The 19,859-nt window shown below is 38.9% G+C and overlaps 1 protein-coding gene across 1 annotated transcript; it reads right to left on the bottom strand.

Moving 5' to 3' along the window:
• Positions 1 to 8,838: 8,838 nt before the first annotated feature.
• Positions 8,839 to 9,342, bottom strand: LOC140889036 (uncharacterized). The gene has a single exon (XM_073296737.1). It carries the CDS (start codon positions 9,340 to 9,342, stop codon positions 8,839 to 8,841), a length of 504 nt encoding a protein of 167 aa, XP_073152838.1.
• Positions 9,343 to 19,859: the final 10,517 nt, after the last annotated feature.

Here is a 19,859-nt window from a genome sequence, read left to right on the forward strand (position 1 = left end):
CAAGTAAACAGTTGATCAGACTATTCACAATACAAATATAAATCTGACAATCAATAAAATAAAATCAACTCTGAAAAATCCCAAACAAACATTTAAGTTTTCTACATGAATTTGTTCGGCCCAATCACATCGTCTTGGTTGAAAATAAACTACTCAATAATTGAAACTAAAATTCAAAAATAAAATATAGAAAGCAGAAGAAAATAAAAGAGAAATCTTTTCTCCCAAGCCTTGTAGCCGACTTCCTTGCGTTGTCTGCGTTTTGAAACTTTCGAACCCTAGAAAATATGATATATCTTCTATTTATATGGTCTGAAACCCATACCAATTAATTTCCTTCCAACACAAGGACTTTTCGGAACAGTCTGACGTCGGAACCCGCACTCAAGCGAGTGAAATTCTCGCTTGCGCGCGCAATGAAAAGCAGGTTTCTGGAGTTGTAACTCGCGCGTGCGCGAGTTCAGTTCACGCTCACGCTCCAAACAATTTCTGCTGCGAGCGAAAATTTTGAAAAATTCATAACTCTGTTATACCTGTCTGATCGAGCTGAAATTTGGGTAGAAGCTTTAAAACGTTTTGATCTATAATCTGAACGGTGAAGATTGGATTTGGATTTCTCTAAAAGTAAAAATGATTTTTCAACCAAAGCTGCTCCGTAATTCACTCTTCAAAAATCCATTTTCCTACAAAATCAACCGGGAAAGTGAAATACACACACATGCACTAAAACACATAAACACAAACATAAAACAATATGAATGCACACAAAATAGACATAAAAATATCACAAACTAATGCATATAAAATGCACTTATCAACACTCCCATACTTAAACCTTGCTCGCCCTCGAGCAAGACAAACAATGCAATAAGCACACCACAAAAACAAGAGTAGGAAAAATTCATGGGAAGCTGCCTCAGAGAAGTCATATATCAACTTAAAACACGAATGCTCTCAACCTTTCATAATACACCGTCGATTTAGCGTGAACGTGCGTGTGTGCTTTGTCATTCTAGTTTCATGCAACTCAAATAGAATCCGTTTACACGACTGCTTAGTGAACTACAAACACATCAGTACAAATTCCTTCTCATGTAACCATTCCTTCTAGATAACACTAAAATTTACACCTCCCTCAAGATTTTGAAATAACAAAAAAATAAGGGTGATTTATATTTTTAACGCACCTCTGCCTCATAAATTACCCGCATACTTAGCTACAACTAAGATAGGATTAGGATTTCAATCCCCTCGTCTATAGCCCGGATGCAGCTCCAACCCCATTTCATCCGCATACTTAGCCTTTGATTTGGGGATTAGGTTTTCAATCCCTTTTTTTCATGGCCCGGATTGTAAGGCCCGGGATTATTTGAAATAATCCAAGATTATTTAATTTTAATTCGAAATTATTTAATTTGAGAATTTTTAGAGTTTATATTTAAATTCTAATATTCTTAAATTATTTAAGATTAAATTGAATTTAAATAAGGGTCGAGGACCGAATTGCAAAATATGAAGAATTGAGGAACTAAAATGCAATTTGGCTTGAATATATCTTATTCTTTGCTTAGTCATCCACTTGCACATGTGATATGTATATTCTCATTTAGAAATTCAGACTTTGGTAGCTAAAGAAACGAGACCCCTTCTTTTCTTTTGAAAGTTCATTTTCAAATCTTCATATCTTTTTATCATGTTATCCGATTTCAATTCCGGATATAGCGCTGCAATCCTCTTGAGACAAGCATAGATTTGGTGTAATTATCTTCATGATTCAATATGTTTTGAGATGTTTTATGTTAGAGAAATCAGATTATGAACATGAATAAGTGTTCTTGAGCTTGTATGTATTCCAATATCGAAGCCGGATTGAGGATTAGTGGTTGAATGAATTTATGATTATTCCAGCATGTATTTCGATTTGTATAGCATATGATTATGCTGGTTTTCGCTGGTTTATGGCTAATAAAAGTTGGTTTTGACGTATATGAGAATGGTATTCGAGTTCTATATCGTTTTGGATTGTCGAAAGTATGCCGTTGCACCGCCGGACTTGTATTTTGAGGCTGTTTTTCTATCTTGTGTTGAGCTGTGTATTGTATGAGTTGTTAGCTGATCTTGTGGCTTTTGGTATTTAATTTCAGCCTTGACAAGAGCTTGATTGACTCGAAATAGCAGCCTTCAAATCGAATAAGAAGTGATAAAGGTTTGAATCATTATAGTTGAAGATGGAATGATGTTATTGAGCAGATTTTTGATATGATTGATCTTGAATGAAGTTGATATTGTGTTCTTGATTATGTTTCAGATTTGAATTCTCAAGAACCAAGAGATTGAAAGGTATAAAACAATATTGATCGAGTAGAGGAATTGATACTCGAGATAGATATATCTTGAGTTTTCTCGACAAAATCACATACTAGAGTTATTTGAATGTTTTTGTTTAGAACGTAATATTGTCGATCCATACAGGTAGTGGATCTTTATTTGAGTCATAAATGATATGATATATGAATTGATTCATTGCCAAGATCAGATATTATCTTATTTTCTAGTCAGATGTGGCTACGATAGATGGATATCCATGTCAAGATCGGATACGAATTTTGATGGCAACGACTGATGTGAATCGATTCTTTTGATAGATGCGCGCTATATTTTCTTGAGTCTTGAGTCGATATGCTTTAAGTCGATTCAATATGGCTTAAATGCTTTCATAGATCTTTTTTTACTGAGATTTGTATTCTCACCGGATGTTTCCGGCTATTGTCTTGTTTTGTATGTGTGCATGATGACAGATGGGGCAGAAGCTGGCCATAGTTGACAAGGGTAGCTCATGAGAGAAGATTAGAAGTGGACTCGGGTTGTTTATAGTTGAATCGATATGTATATTAGTCCTAGCAAGCATGTTTGTGATGACCCGATTTTTAATCTCTCAATCTCAAAGTTAATCCATAATACATGAATTAAATCTATCATTAAGCTATAAAGAAAAGGGAAAGAAAAAAAAAATTTTAAAATGAGCTGCGCTCGCGCGGCTAAAAAGTGCCGTGCGAGCGCACCCTGTTTTACTCAAAACAGAGGTGCAGCTCGAGGCTGCGCGCAAGCTGCTCTTTTTTGCAGCTCGGGCGCGGTCCTGGGCAGAAAAATTTGCAGCAAATCTCACCCTTTTCTCAGCCTAGAAAACATTCTCAATCATCTATCCCAAGTCTAAGAAATCTCATACAACATCCAACATGTAATAGACAAGGTAGATAAAGTCATTAACAAGAGCATAAACATATCTCAAATTGGAGTTTACACTATTAGTTCAAGCTATAATACAAAGCCAAAGAGTAGAAACTCTAGACAATAACTCAACTCCAAAAGTTCATACATCCACTCTTGTTCTGAACATAAAGTTGACAACAAACTTGACTTCTAATCCGGATCATCACTCTATTCTCCTCATCCTTTGTTCTTCAAGTTCGCTTTTGCCCGGTTCCACTCCCGCCTATTGCCATGACACATATAACACAACAATAGTCGGATAACTCCGGTGAGAAATACATTTCCCAGTAAAAGCAACTAAACATGCATATACAACATATATCAGGCTCATGATATAAATAAAACAATGCATGTTTTCAAAACAAGGTTTATTCAAGAACTCTCTCTTATTTCGTCGGTTGGGATCCCGAGAAGAAGATATCATAGCTAACCACCAACTCTTCCGATCGAGGTGGGGCTACTTATCCTACTTCTCTAGACTTTGAAGCCACTATATATGCACTTCAGACGCTAGGCTACGTCAACCACCCAGGCCATACATATATAATCCCTCAAATCATCTATTCGAACGTTTTCGTTCATTTCAAAATCAAGGAATAAGTCTTGCAAGATGAATGCAACATATATCATCATAAAAGCATTCGTTAACATCAAAGACTCATTCACCAAATCATAGAAGAGCATATAAAAGCAATTAAGCAAATAAGTATATGATTTAGGGAACTCGATACAAACCATCTCGAGTTGTAATCCCCATCGAATAATAGTTCACTTTTACCTTTCAAATGAGATGTTTAAGATGTCTTCTAGCTTGTCAAAATCTTGTTCTTTCCTCTATCGGTTTCGTAGTCGGAATTCTCAAGTTGTCTTGCCCTGTTTATGAACTGAAATCATAGTATAACAACCAAGAAAATATCAACTAATACTCAGCTCAATAGCAGCTCGAGCAAAAGATAGCAAAACACTTCAAATCAAAAGTTCGACGGCATATCGGTATCATTCGGCGATCCCGAACTCAACTAAGTCAATTCTAACATTCATATCAGCTGTATAAGCTTCAAAACCAGCAGAATATAATATAAGAACATTTCAATACTTGCTGAGAATTCATAAGAACATAATCAATATCCATTCGTCAACCCAAATCCGATAGAACAAAGAATACAAGCTCAACAACATCAATTCATAATTACATCTGATCTCTGTCAATTTCGACATCCCAAACCATTATGAAAGACATAAAAACTTACATCAAATCTAAGGTCTTCTTGCAAGGATTCCAGAACATCTTTCGGAATCGAAATCGGATAAACGGATCAAAAGATACGGCAATTTGAAAATCAAATTCACAAAGGAAGAAGAAGAAAATCAGTTGCTCTGTTCTCACGGTTCTTATCTCTGAAATTTCTGAGGGAATGGCATAACTCACACGTGCATCCTTCTAAAAATAACAAGTATCCAATTAAAATTCTAGATTTTGCACTTTAGCCCCTCAAGACTTCCATAATTGCAATTCAGCCCTCAATTTCTCAATTCATTCAATTTTAATCCTAAATAATTTAAGAATATTAGAATTTAAATCAAAACTCCAAATATTCCCAAACTAAATATTCTCGGATCAAAATTAAATAATTACGGGCGTTACAATTCTCCCCCACTAAGACACGATTTCATCCTCGAAATCTCAAGTAGTATCAACAGATCATATAACATATATATCAGATAACAGAAAACTAAAGGAGACTCACATCATTGAAATATCTCTGGAAATCATTGTCTCATGTCTGATTCCATTTCCCACGTTGCTTCTTCAATACCATGACGACTCCACTGAACCTTCACAAGCGGAATAGTCTTCGTTCGAAGTTGCTTCTCCTTACGATCAAGGATATGAATTGGATTTTCAAAATAACTCAAAGTTTCATCGAGTTCAGCCTCATCAGATTGAAGCACATGAGATTCATCAGCGAGGTATTTTCGAAGCATCGATACATGAAAGACATCATGTATACCAGATAAGGATGGAGGAAGAGCTAATCGATAGGCGAGATTGCCTATTTTCTCAAGAGCTTCATAAGGACCAATGTATCGTGGAGACAACTTCCCTCTCTTGCCAAATCGTACAGTTCCTCTGAACGGTGAAATCTTCAGAAACACCATATCCCCCTGTTCAAAAGACAAAGGTCGACGTCGAACATTGACATACTTCGCTTGTTTGTCCTGAGCTGTCTTCATTCTTTTCTGAATAAGCTTTACTTGTTCCGTCATATCACGAATCATATCAGGTCCAGTGTCAGGTACTTCAGTGATATCATCCCAGTACAGAGGAGATCGACACTTCCTTCCATATAAAGCTTCAAAAGGAGCCATTTCAATACTCGCTTGATAGCTATTGTTGTACGAGAATTCACAAAGTGGTAGTGATTCTTGCCAACTAGTGCCAAAATCAAGCACTACAGCTCTCAACATGTCCTCCAATGTCTGAATGGTATGTTCAGATTGTCCGTCAGTCTGTGGATGATATGCTGTGCTCAAGTGTAGCTGAGTACCCAAAGCACTCTGTAAACTGTGCCAAAAGTGTGATGTAAATCGAGGATCACGATCTGATATAATAGATTTCGGCATTCCATGCAATCTGACCACTTCTCGGACATAAATCTCTGCCATCTGGTCGTGTCTATACGTCATGCGATAAGGAATAAAACACGCTGATTTCGTCAATCTATCGATAATCACCCAGATAGCATCGCAACCTCTAGAAGATCGAGGTAACTTCGTCACGAAGTCCATGGAAATATGATCCCATTTCCATTCAGGCATGGACAAACTCTGTAACAAACCAGACGGTTTCTTCCTTTCAGCTTTCACCTGTTGGCAATTAAGACATCGAGAAACAAAATTAGTGATATCTGCCTTCATTTGTTTCCACCAATAATGAGCCTTCAGATCATTGTACATCTTCCTACCACCAGGATGAATGCTATAACGGCTACAATGCGCCTCTTTCAAAAGTTGTTGTCGCACATCAGAAATATCAGGCACTACAAGACGATTGTTAACATATAAAAGATCATCTCGAACCTGGTATTCAGACACATGTCTGGATTGGACTTTCTCGATCGAATTCTGCACATTCTGATCATGTTTCTGAGCATCTCTAATTCGCAACAATAATGCTGGTTCAACTTGAATTTGATAAAGTCGAAGAGGCTGATAATTCGTATCAAATACCAATCCAGATAGACAACAGTTTTCAATCAAATTTGATACACCAATCGTCGATAAGGACAAGGAACATACCTTTTAACTCAATGCATCCGCTGCTGCATTCGATTTCCCCGGATAGTACTTAATCTCACAATCAAAATCTTTGAGCAAATCAAGCCATCTCCGCTGTCTCATGTTCAATTCTAATTGTGAAAACAAATATTTCAGACTCTTGTGATCAGAATAGATTTCAAACTGTTCCCCATAAAGATAATGTCGCCAAATCTTCAAAGCAAATACGATGGCGGCCAATTCAAGATCATGAATCGGGTATCTGGTCTTGTGAGGCTTCAGCTGTCTCGAGGCATAAGCAATCACATGCCCTCGCTGCATCAAAACACATCCTAAACCTCGATGGGATGCATCACAATAAATAGTGAAACCACCAGTACCTGAAGGGATAGTCAAGACTGGTGCGCTGGTCAGTCGTTTCTTCAATTCAAGAAAACTAGATTCACAAGAATCAGACCAGACAAAAGGAGTATTCTTCTGAGTCAACTGAGTAATCGGCTTCGCAATACTGGAAAAATATTTAATAAACCGACGATAATATCCAGCCAAACCCATGAAACTACATATCTCAGGAACAGATGTTGGTCTCGACCAATTGATCACTGCCTCGACTTTACTTGGATCAACAGAAATACCATCTCCTGATATAATATGTCCAAGAAAGACAACCTGTTTCATCCAAAACTCACATTTTGACAGTTTAGCATACAGTTTCTCAGCTCTTAAAGTCTTCAACACTGTTCTCAAATGCTCAGAATGATCAATTAAATTCTTCTAATATATCAGAATATCATCAATAAAAATAATCACGAAGTCATCGAGATATTTCTGAAACACACGGTTCATCAAAGCCATAAATACAGCTGGAGCATTCGTCAAACCAAACGGCATAACTATGAACTCATAGTGGCCATACCTGGTTCTGAAAGCGGTCTTCGGAATATCAGAATCCCTAACTCTCAGCTGATAGTATCCAGATCTCAGATCGATCTTGGAATACACACATGAACCCTGCAACTGGTCAAATAAATCATCAATACGAGGCAAAGGGTATTTGTTCTTTACCGTTGCCTTGTTTAGTTGCCGGTAGTCGATGCACAATCTCATTGAACCGTCTTTCTTCCTGACAAACAGTACTGGAGCTCCCCAAGGAGAAACACTAGGTCGAATGTATCCCTTGGCCAGTAAATCTTCCAACTGCTCTTTCAACTCTTTCAATTCAACTGGTGCCATTCGATAAGGTGCTTTAGAAATTGGTGCAGTTTCTGGCATCAGTTCTATGTTGAAATCAATTTCACGATACGGAGGTAATCCCGAAATCTCATCAGGAAAAACATCTGCAAATTCACTAACCACTGGCAAATCAGCCAGGTTCGGGCTAGTTTTCAGAATATCAACTGCATATACAATAAATCCCTCTGCTCCTTTCTGCAAAAGTCGGGTCATAGATAATACAGAAATGAGAGGAATCTTAGCACGTGAACCCTTACCATAGAATTTTCATTCTCCAGCCATCTCAGGTCTGAATTTCACTATCTTCTGGAAACAGTCTACGGTAGCTCTCTACTTGTTTAGCATATCAATCCCGATGATGCAGTCAAAATCAGACAAACTAAGTACAAAACAATCCAGTTCTATCTCATTACCATCATACTGTAGCAAACAATTCTTAACTGTCTGAATAGATATAAGACCTTTCCCCAAAGGAGAAGAGACAGATACTACAATAGGTAATGTTTCAACAGGCAAAGAATGCAATGAAACAAATCATGCAGAGATAAATGTATGGGATGCACCTGTATCTATCAATACATATGCAGGATAACCAGAAAGAGAACAGTTACCTGCAATCACGTCATCTGGTGCTCCCTGTGCCTATTCCTCCGTCAATGCAAAGACATGAGCCTGCTGTCTCTGAGGCTGACTGCCTGTCTCATTTCCTCCTGGCCTTGTCTGTTGCTGTGGATGTGTTGGTTGAAAGGAATGAACAGAAGAGGCTTGTCTGGCAGGTTGAGCCACTGATCGTGATGACTCTGCACCTCTTGACTGTCCAGAACCTCTCTGAGGACATACCCTCGCAAAATTGCCAGTCTGATGGCATATATGGCACCTCCCAGATACACCTCTGCACTGATTGGTCGGATGTCCTCCACCACAACTATTACAAAACACTCCAGGCTTCGGTTTCGGACCACTGGAACTCGAAGAACTGCTCCCTGACTTCTTAAACTGCTTTCCTCGTGCTTGAAAATATCCCTTCTTGTTACTGCTGCTACCACCACCTTCAAATCAAGGAGGTTGTGAACTTGGAGCTGGGGATTGAGGCTGTCTCGGAGGCTGAGCGATATACGAAGCTCCTCGTTGCTGTATCAAACCGGATTCCGCTCCCTTGGCATTGTTCAATGCTTCCGCAAAAGTATTTGGTCGCCTTGTGTTTACTAATGTAAATACCTCTGGAGTCAGTCCATTAATGAACTGATCAGCCACTGCCTCGTCACTATCAACTACATGTGGCGCAAAACGTAGTAAGGTAGAGAACTTTGCTGCATACTCTTCAATATTTAAGTTCCCTTGCTTCAAGTTAGCAAATTCTGTACCTTTATCTTTGCGGTAAGACACCGGAAAGAAGCGTTGATAAAACTCTATTTTGAAGACATTCCAGGTAAGTACAGTCCCTCTATGCTCCAGAGACTTCTTGGTTGTGAACCACCAGCTTTTCGCAACCTCATGCAACTGATGTCCAATAAGTCTGACTCTTCGCTCATCACCATAGTCAAGTGAATCAAACAACATCTCCATATCATCAAGCCATCCTTCACATCCGACTGCATTCTCGGTACCTTTCAGGGTTGGCGGATGGTATGATTGAAAACGTTTGAGCAGTGTTTCCATCGAAGTGGCAGTCATATCTGTCATGTCTCTCGAAGTACTTCCTTTTTCATTACTCGGAATTGCAGCTTGAGGCACAATCGGTGTTACCACTGTCGGTGGAGTATTAACTGTTTGTTCTGGCACAGGAGTAGGGACCTGTGATCTAAGAGGAGGTCGTCCTGGTCGTCGAGACATATCAGTGTAAGAGTAGGTGCCCAGTGAGCCAACTGTGTGGCTATGGGCTTTGATGACTCTTTGTATAAACAATCTTTTGTTTAATATTATTTACACTTTTATTAATGGCAATGACTTTATATTACTTCATATTTTTATATTGTGATATACTATTGTTGTTTTGATAAAGACCTTGAATATACTATAGTGTATGTAAGATGTGGTAGAACATGGGGATGTCTATCATGAAATACATCTTATAGTCACTGTATATTCTAAAACCGTTCCTAGTCGATTGAGCCGTCCGATAATAAGGATAAGGATCGCTCGAGTTTGAGACTAGCATTTGCGATGCGGAGTACCACGTTTCATTGGTAGGGAACATGGAGATGTTCGAAGCATGCAAATGGATATTCATAGGATGAATAATCGAACTACCCTATCCGGACTTTCCAAGTGGTTATCACTTATCGAGTGGATAAAGTCCGCGGTTTTGGTTGTACACCATTAGTCCTTACGACTTGAAACATCATGGAGACTCTATATGCTAGTGCTGTGCTTTGACTCGTTTACCGACTCTATGGGGGTCATCAGGTGTCGAGATTGGGTACAGTTACGACACATATAGGAGTCAATGCATTGTTGTCAAGGATTCACCGCATACTTGCGAGTGTGGATATCCTATGCGATCTGAGGAGATATTAGTGTGACAAATCTCTGGCCAGAGTACTTGATGTGATTTAAGAAATGGTTTCTTAGTAGCACATGCGATGTCACTAATTTGATCTTCAAGATGTATTGCATAGTTATCGAATCTTGAGCGACTCTCGATATACCAATGGTTGTTGATTCGATCGGGATATTTGGATGAAGGGACCGTACTGTACGCTAACCAAAATCTACTGGTTCTTGTAGGCACTATCAGTGATACCTAGGGAATCATGGGGCGATGTTGCTAGGCGCTTTACCTTGATTTGTTGGGCAAGTCGGAAAGTGTTGTTCCGAGTCACAAGGAGTTGTGAGCCCACGGCTAGCTGTATCCCTGAACCATTGAGGGTCACACAGTGTAATGGAGTTTTAATCCCCGTTGAGATAGTTAAATTTAAAGAGTTAAATTTAATGAACAAAGAAGTTGGACTTCTTAAATAAGAGTAAGGGAGTAGGATTTCCTAAAATGACATAGGGATGGACATTTTTGGAAACCACTGAATTCGGATTCAGGAAAATTTATTTTGACTTTAAAATGTGCAGAAATGGTTTATGTGCACATTGGTGAAATCGGTTCATCAATCGGAGTCACGATGAATTTTATATTAATTTCTGAACGTGCGGGCTTTGCTTGTCGGGCCCTAGCTTATGACTAATGGGCCCTAAGGTGTTAGTGGCCTGCATTATAAATAAGTTATTGCAATACAGAAATTAGACAACAGGTCATTATTTTTGAGAGCAAAAAATTTCGAACCCTAGCCCCTCTCTCATAAAGTTTCGGCCGAACACTCCCACTCTGTCAGAGAAAATTTCGGTCTGTGATTTTGAATCGCAGTAAGGAATAACGAATCAGATTCGTTTAATCTCTTCGCAGAAAAACTTTTGATAGATTTTCTAGTGCAATCTGTCAGAGGGATTTAAACCTCATTCGTGGACCTGATTGAAGGAGTTCATCAGTTCCTGGGAGATACAAGAAGCGCAGAGAAATCTGTGTGGTGTCCAATAATCTCGCTTCGAGATTGAAGGTAAAATTTAATTAATTGTTATTTGAATTTTACACACACAATAATTTAATCGTTGAATGGTTGATACCCACACCATGGAATTGTTCCATGATAAAATTTTTAAACTTCCGCTGCACCGGGTATCAATCGTGATTGATCTGAGACCGCCAGTTTTCCAACAGTGGTATCAGAGCCAGGTTGCTCAGATCAAACGATTGAATTAATCAATTGTACAAAATTTTTGAGTCTCGGTTTTTGAAACAAAATAAATATTTTTAAATAAAATTTTTTTTTTTTTTCGGGGCAAAACCCGGGCAGCGATTGGATCGCTGCCCGGAGGGGGCGGCGATGGTCGCTGCCCCCGGGGGAGGCGCACGGCGCCGCCCAAAGGGGGCGCACGGCGCCGCCCAGGGCGGCGACCGGCGCCCCCCAAAGGGGGCGCACTGCGCCGCCCAGGGCAGCGCCGAGCGCTGCCCCAGGGCGACGCACGGTGCCACCCAGCGGCGGCACCAGGCGCCGCCAGGGCAGCAATTGTTGCTGCCCCCGGCCCGCGCCCCGGGTGCGGGCCGGCCCGGGAGTGTCCCGGGCGGCCCGCGGGAAAAATTAAATTTTTATTTAAAATTAATTTTAATGTGATAAAATTTTATTTTTGGTCCGGTCAAAAATTGTTTTTGATTGGTTCACGAGATTTCGGATCGAATTGTTCGAGTCCGTAAATTTTAAAATTGATTTTTGGATAAATTTGAATTTTTGGAAAATTTTAATGTTTTATCCGTAAATTGAATTTTGAAATCAATTATTTTGGTACAATTGATGATAAGATATGATCTTATGATATATTGAGTAAAATATGATTTTATTTGTAAAATTTGATTTTATAGATAAAATATGATTTTATTTGATATAGAGATAAAATATGATTTTATATGTGAAATGAGATTTTATATATAAAATATGATTTTATCTTGTTTAAATTTGAATTGCCACTGCATGTTATCCAATAAATTAATTTTGAATTAAATGTTATTGGATAAGGATGATCGATTGCCATGACCAATTTTGTAGGTGTATGTTAGGAATTTACATTTTGTTTTTATTGTTGTTGGTTTTATTAATGGGCCTGGTTTATGGCCCGATATGAATGTCATATGTAATAAAAGTGGGCTTGGTTTATAGCCCGTTCCCACCCCTAAAAATGTATCCCCTACTTGTCATTGTTATTTATTGTAAATACATTAGATTTAGTGGGAGATCAAGATTTGAAGACGGTGGGCCCAGCAGACAATAAAGACTGAAGAAATGTAAATTGGAAGCACATGTAATAGGATTGCATTGCATACTGCATATTACCTAGGATTGGACTAAGACCCGTGATTGGCAACCACGGGTCAATTAGAAATGGAATCGATCATCCTACATAATATTTGATATTATGATTGTATGCATGTTTAGACATAATTGCGTGAATCCGGCAAGCATGCAATAAATTAAATATGATGAGACAAATATTTTTATAATTAAAAATCCCTCATTTTAAATATGATTTAAAATTTATATCAAGATAAATAAAGGAAATTTAAATTTGTTTAAATGTTCCTACCTTCCATCAACGGTCAATGTATGTGATGCTACCCGCGGATACGGTCCGGCTCATATTATTGGGGGGGCCCGTCCGTCGGAAAGCTGTACATTGGATCGACAAATGTTGTAAGTTGGGTGGAACTCCCATGGGATCGGCTCATATTATTGGGGGATCCACATGGCGACCGTCCATCACAACTTAATATTGATGGGTCATCTTGACATGTCACTTTAAACGGCGTCATATTATTGGGCCCTTATTGGACATGAGGTAAACACATGGGGGTTGCTTTGGAAGCAATTGGGCTCTACCTTTTGAGAATTATGATTGGCTGATATTATTCGGGACCATAAGTTTGTCAATTGGACTCCATGTTCTCACTAAGGAAAAAGTTTCCCGTTTTCACTAGAGGGTGGTGAAATCGTTAAAATAGTGGGAGTGAGATTCATAAAATAAAATTCGCCAATTTTATGTCTTAGTAAATTATTTAAACAATCATCGATAATTGTCTGTTTTATCTCAGTAATCCACATGTTTCTGTTCTCCAACAAAACAAACTTATTGACGCAAACAATACAGAATGATTCCATAAGTTAAGATTGTCCTAAGTTCGGAAAAATATTTTCTAAGTGTTAGAAAAGGCTTCTCCGAAAACAGCCCCGGCTGATGTAACTGCCGAAAGGTTGGCCGAATTAGAGAAATGGTTGGACCATGATCTCAAGGCCAAATGTTACATGCAAAATTGGACAAGTCTAAGCAAGTTTGCCATCACTGCAAGAAACCCGGTAATTGGAAACGTAACTGCAAGGAATACCCCAAGCAGTTGCGAACTGCAAAGGGTATGTTTTACATTGAAATAAATGTTTTTCTTAATACTACTTCTTGGGTATTGGATACCAGATGTAGATCTCATATTTGCAATGAGTTGCAAATGATAACAAGAAGTAATAGGATAAGGATGGGTGAGACCCAGTCAAGGCTCAGGAATGGTTCCAGAGTTAAATCCATAGCTATGGGAAATATTTATTTTTTGCAGAACGGTTTTAAGTTACTTTTGATAGATGTTTTATTTGTTCCAGATTTAATTAAAACATTATTTCTGTTTCTATGCTAGATAGAGATGGTTATTCTTGCAATTTTGTGAATGAGATTTGCAATATTTACAAGAATGAATGTTTAATTGGAAATGGACAATTTGAAAACGATCTATACAACTTAAAACTAAAAGACGTTCCAATGAATTATGTTGATAAACCGGCTACAACAAACAAAAGGAAAAACGATAGTCAAAACCCGGCAAACCTATGGCACGCTAGGCTAGGTCATATTTTCTCAAGAAGGATGAACAAGCTAGTGGGAGAGGGCATGTTTGATATGTCTGATATTAACTCTCTACCTACTTGTGAATCTTGTCTAAAAGGAAAAATGACTAAATCTCCTTTTAAGGGGAAACCTGAGCGTAGACAAAATCTGTTGGATTTGATCCATATAGATGTTTGTGGTCCATTTAGAGTAGAGACTCAACATGGCCACACCTACGTCATTACCTTTACTGATGATTATTCAAGGTATGGGTATTTATATTTGATGAAATATAAGTCTGAAGCATTTGAAAAGTTCAAAGAATTCAAGGCTGAAGTAGAAAACAAGCTAGGTAAAAGTATTAAAGCACTTCGATCGGATCGAGGTGGAGAATACTTGAGTACCGAGTTTTTGGACTATCTGAAAGAGAATGGGATTCTCTCTCAGTGGACTCCTCCTATGACACCACATCTTAATGGTGTATCGGAGCGACGTAATCGAACTTTGTTGGACATGGTTCGATCTATGATGAGCTTCACTGAGCTTCCACCTTCGTTTTGGGGCTATGCGCTTGAAACGGCGGTTTTATTGTTGAACAACGTCCACACTAAAGCAGTGGACAAGACACCATACGAGTTATGGAATGGCAAAGCTCCTAAGTATTCGTACTTGAGGATTTGGGGATGTCCTGCTTACGTGAAGCAGACAGTGGGAGACAAGTTGGATAGTCGATCCAGCTTATGTTATTTTGTAGGGTATCCGAAGAATTCAATCGGATATTATTTCTATTATCCTGCTGAAACAAAGGTGTTTGTTTCTAGGAATGCCACCTTCTTGGAGAAGGAGTTCTTATTGGATAAGAAAGGCGAGATGATGGAACTCGAAGAAGTTCGAGAAGAACCCGAAATACAAAATAACGATCCTACACCTCAGGAACCATTGCTGGACACGCCTGCACCTAGAAGATCCAAAAGGACTTCTAGACCTCCAGTTCGATATGGTCTTCTTCTTGAAGGGGATCAAGATGAACCCTACATTGGATGTGATCCAAGAAACTTCAAGGAAGCAATTTCTGATGCGGATTCGAATTTATGGCTTGAAGCTATGCAGTCAGAATTGGATTCGATGCATACAAACCAAGTTTGGTCTTTAGTAGATCCTCCCGATGGAATTGTTCCAATAGGGTGTAAATGGATCTACAAGAGAAAGCTTGGGCCTGATGGTAAGGTATTGACCTACAAGGCGCGATTGGTGGCGAAAGGTTATACTCAAAGGCAAGGAGTTGACTATGATGAAACCTTTTCACCAGTTGCAATGTTCAAGTCCATAAGAATCCTGATTGCCATAGCTGCATGGTATGACTATGAGATATGGCAAATGGATGTGAAGACTGCTTTTCTTAATGGAGACATTAAGGAAGAAATCTATATGAAGCAGCCTGAGGGGTACACATCCATGGGAAGCGAGCATAAGGTATGCAAGCTTCAGAGATCAATTTATGGTCTAAAACAAGCATCAAGAAGTTGGAACCAGAAATTTGATGAAACAATAAAAGATTTTGGTTTCATCAAGAACCCGGAGGAACCTTGCGTGTACAAGAAAGTAGTTAAGGATGCGGTGACATTCTTAGTACTTTATGTTGATGACATCCTACTCATTGGGAATGATGTAGGGATGTTGCAGTCAACAAAGATATGGTTATCAGGTAGATTTTCGATGAAGGATTTGGGAGAGGCATCCTACATTCTTGGGATACAGATCTATAGAGATAGGTCTAAGAGAATGATAGGACTCACTCAATCAACCTACATTGATACCATATTGAAACGGTTTTCAATGGATGGGTCCAAAAGAGGACATCTACCCATGTGTCATGGAGTTTCTCTATCCAAGTCTATGTAACCCAAGACTGATGCAGAGATAGAGAATATGACACATGTACCATATGCGTCAGCTATAGGTAGTATCATGTATGGGATGATATCTACCAGACCGGATGTAGCATTTGCTCTGAGTGTCACGAGCAGATATCAGTCTAATCCTGGTCAAATGCATTGGAAAGCCGTGAAGGACATTCTTAAGTACTTGCGAAGGACTAAGAATATGTTCATGGTGTATGGAGGACGAGATCTCAAATTGGAAGGCTATACCGACTCTAGCTTCCAAAGTGATGTGGATGACTCGAAGTCAACCTCTGGATTTGTGTTCATGCTCAATGGCGGTGCTGTCTCTTGGAAGAGTTCCAAGCAGGACACCACAGCGGATTCCACCACTGAGGCTGAATACATTGCAGCATCAGTTGCTGCTAAAGAGGCCGTTTGGATGAGGAAGTTCGTCCAAGAGTTGGGCGTTATTCCTGAATTTGTTGGTCCAGTCCCGGTGTACTGTGACAACACGGGTGCCGTTGCTCAAGCAAAGGAACCAAGGTCTCATCAAAGATCCAAACACGTACTGAGGAAATACCACATAATCCGGGAGATTGTGGAAAGAGGAGACATCATTGTCGAACGAGTGGCCTCTGCAGACAATATCGCTGATCCGCTTACTAAGCCCTTGCCAGGACCATTGTTTGACAAACATCGCGAAGCAATGGGTCTACGTAGTATGACTAGTTGGCTATAGGGCAAGTGGGAGATTGTAAGAGTAGGTGCCCAGTGAGCCAACTGTGTGGCTATGGGCTTTGATGACTCTTTGTATAAACAATCTTTTGTTTAATATTATTTACACTTTTATTAATGGCAATGACTTTATATTACTTCATATTGTTATATTGTGATATACTATTGTTGTTTTGATAAAGACCTTGAATATACTATAGTGTATGTAAGATGTGGTAGAACATGGGGATGTCTATCATGAAATACATCTTATAGTCACTGTATATTCTAAAACCGTTCCTAGTCGATTGAGCCGTCCGATAATAAGGATAAGGATCGCTCGAGTTTGAGACTAGCATTTGCGATGCGGAGTACCACGTTTCATTGGTAGGGAACATGGAGATGTTCGAAGCATGCAAATGGATATTCATAGGATGAATAATCGAACTACCCTATCCGGACTTTCCAAGTGGTTATCACTTATCGAGTGGATAAAGTCCGCGGTTTTGGTTGTACACCATTAGTCCTTACGACTTGAAACATCATGGAGACTCTATATGCTAGTGCTGTGCTTTGACTCGTTTACCGACTCTATGGGGGTCATCAGGTGTCGAGATTGGGTACAGTTATGACACATATAGGAGTCAATGCATTGTTGTCAAGGATTCACCACATACTTGCGAGTGTGGATATCCTATGCGATCTGAGGAGATATTAGTGTGACAAATCTCTGGCCAGAGTACTTGATGTGATTTAAGAAATGGTTTCTTAGTAGCACATGCGATGTCACTAATTTGATCTTCAAGATGTATTGCATAGTTATCGAATCTTGAGCGACTCTCGATATATCAATGGTTGTTGATTCGATCGGGATATTTGGATGAAGGGACCGTACTGTACGCTAACCAAAATCTACTGGTTCTTGTAGGCACTATCAGTGATACCTAGGGAATCATGGGGCGATGTTGCTAGGCGCTTTACCTTGATTCGTTGGGCAAGTCGGAAAGTGTTGTTCCGAGTCACAAGGAGTTGTGAGCCCACGGCTAGCTGTATCCCTGAACCATTGAGGGTCACACAGTGTAATGGAGTTTTAATCCCCGTTGAGATAGTTAAATTTAAAGAGTTAAATTTAATGAACAAAGAAGTTGGACTTCTTAAATAAGAGTAAGGGAGTAAGATTTCCTAAAATGACATAGGGATGGACATTTTTGGAAACCACTGAATTCGGATTCAGGAAAATTTATTTTGACTTTAAAATGTGCAGAAATGGTTTCTGTGCACATTGGTGAAATCGGTTCATCAATCGGAGTCACGATGAATTTTATATTAATTTCTGAACGTGCGGGCTTTGCTTGTCGGGCCCTAGCTTATGACTAATGGGCCCTAAGGTGTTAGTGGCCTGCATTATAAATAAGTTATTGCAATACAGAAATTAGACAACAGGTCATTATTTTTGAGAGCAAAAAATTTCGAACCCTAGCCCCTCTCTCATAAAGTTTCGGCCGAACACTCCCACTCTGTCAGAGAAAATTTCGGTCTGTGATTTTGAATCGCAGTCAGGAATAACGAATCAGATTCGTTTAATCTCTTCGCAGAAAAACTTCTGATAGATTTTCTAGTGCAATCTGTCAGAGGGATTTAAACCTCATTCGTGGACCTGATTGAAGGAGTTCATCAGTTCCTGGGAGATACAAGAAGCGCAGAGAAATCTGTGTGGTGTCCAATAATCTCGCTTCGAGATTGAAGGTAAAATTTAATTAATTGTTATTTGAATTTTACACACACAATAATTTAATCGTTGAATGGTTGATACCCACACCATGGAATTGTTCCATGATAAAATTTTTAAACTTCCGCTGCACCGGGTATCAATCGTGATTGATCTGAGACCGCCAGTTTTCCAACAATCTGATTATCAAAATGGTTAGGATACCATAATCATCAAATCTATCTCAGTCCTCCTCTGATCATCTTACCTCTGATCAAGACTCGGTTCTGATTCAATCTTAAAAGAATAATCAAAGTACTCAATAAGACATGCTTCCAATCAATTCAGATTATCAGGTAGCATATCATAATTCATCAGAACACATGCTTCTAATCGGTTCCGATATTCCAGTAAGCATGCATTTTTAATCATCATAATCATATTTTCAAATAAAATAAATACAACATCTTGTAATAAAATATTTGAAAGTAAATCATTCTAGCATTTACAACATGTAATTCAATCATGTAAATAATCGTAGCATAATAAAATAAATAAGCAAGGAAGATGACTCGATCTACCCCACTCTCTATTTAACTCAGTCCAGAATTTTCTCGCTCTAATACCACCTATTGTGATGACCCGATTCTTAATCTCTCAATCTCAAAGTTAATCCATAATACATGAATTAAATCTATCATTAAGCTAAAAAGAAAAGAGAAAGAAAATAATAAAAAAAAATTTTAAAATGAGCTGCGCTCGCGCGGCTAAAAAGTGCCGCACGAGCACACCCTGTTTTACTCAAAATAGAGGTGCAGCTCGGGACTGCGCGCGAGCTGCTCTTTTCTGCAGCTCGGGCGCGGTCCTGGGCAGAAAAATTTGCAGAAAATCTCACCCTTTTCTCAGCCTAGAAAACATTCTCAAGCATCTATCCCAAGTCTAAGAAATCTCATACAACATCCAACATGTAATAGACAAGGTAGATGAAGTCATTAACAAGAGCATAAACATATCTCAAATTGGAGTTTACACTATTAGTTCAAGCTATAATACAAAGCCAAAGAGTAGAAACTCTAGACAATAACTCAACTCCAAAAGTTCATACATCCACTCTTGTTCTGAACATAAATTTGACAACAAACTTGACTTCTAATCCGGATCATCACTCTATTCTCCTCATCCCTTGTTCTTCAAGTTCGCTTTTGCCCGGTTCCACTCCCGCCTATTGCCATGACACATACAACACAACAATAGCCGGATAACTCCGGTGAGAAATACATTTCCCAGTAAAATCAACTTAACATGAATATACAACATATATCAGGCTCATGATATAAATAAAACAATGCATGTTTTCAAAACAA

The sequence above is a fragment of the Henckelia pumila genome, chromosome 3 (assembly GCF_033568475.1).
Source record: "Henckelia pumila isolate YLH828 chromosome 3, ASM3356847v2, whole genome shotgun sequence".
NCBI classification, from domain to species: domain Eukaryota; kingdom Viridiplantae; phylum Streptophyta; class Magnoliopsida; order Lamiales; family Gesneriaceae; genus Henckelia; species Henckelia pumila.

Coding starts and splice junctions, on each gene's coding strand:
- LOC140889036 (XM_073296737.1), bottom strand. CDS start 9,342: ATGTTGTTTGATTCACTTGACTATGGTGATGAGCGAAGAGTCAGACTT.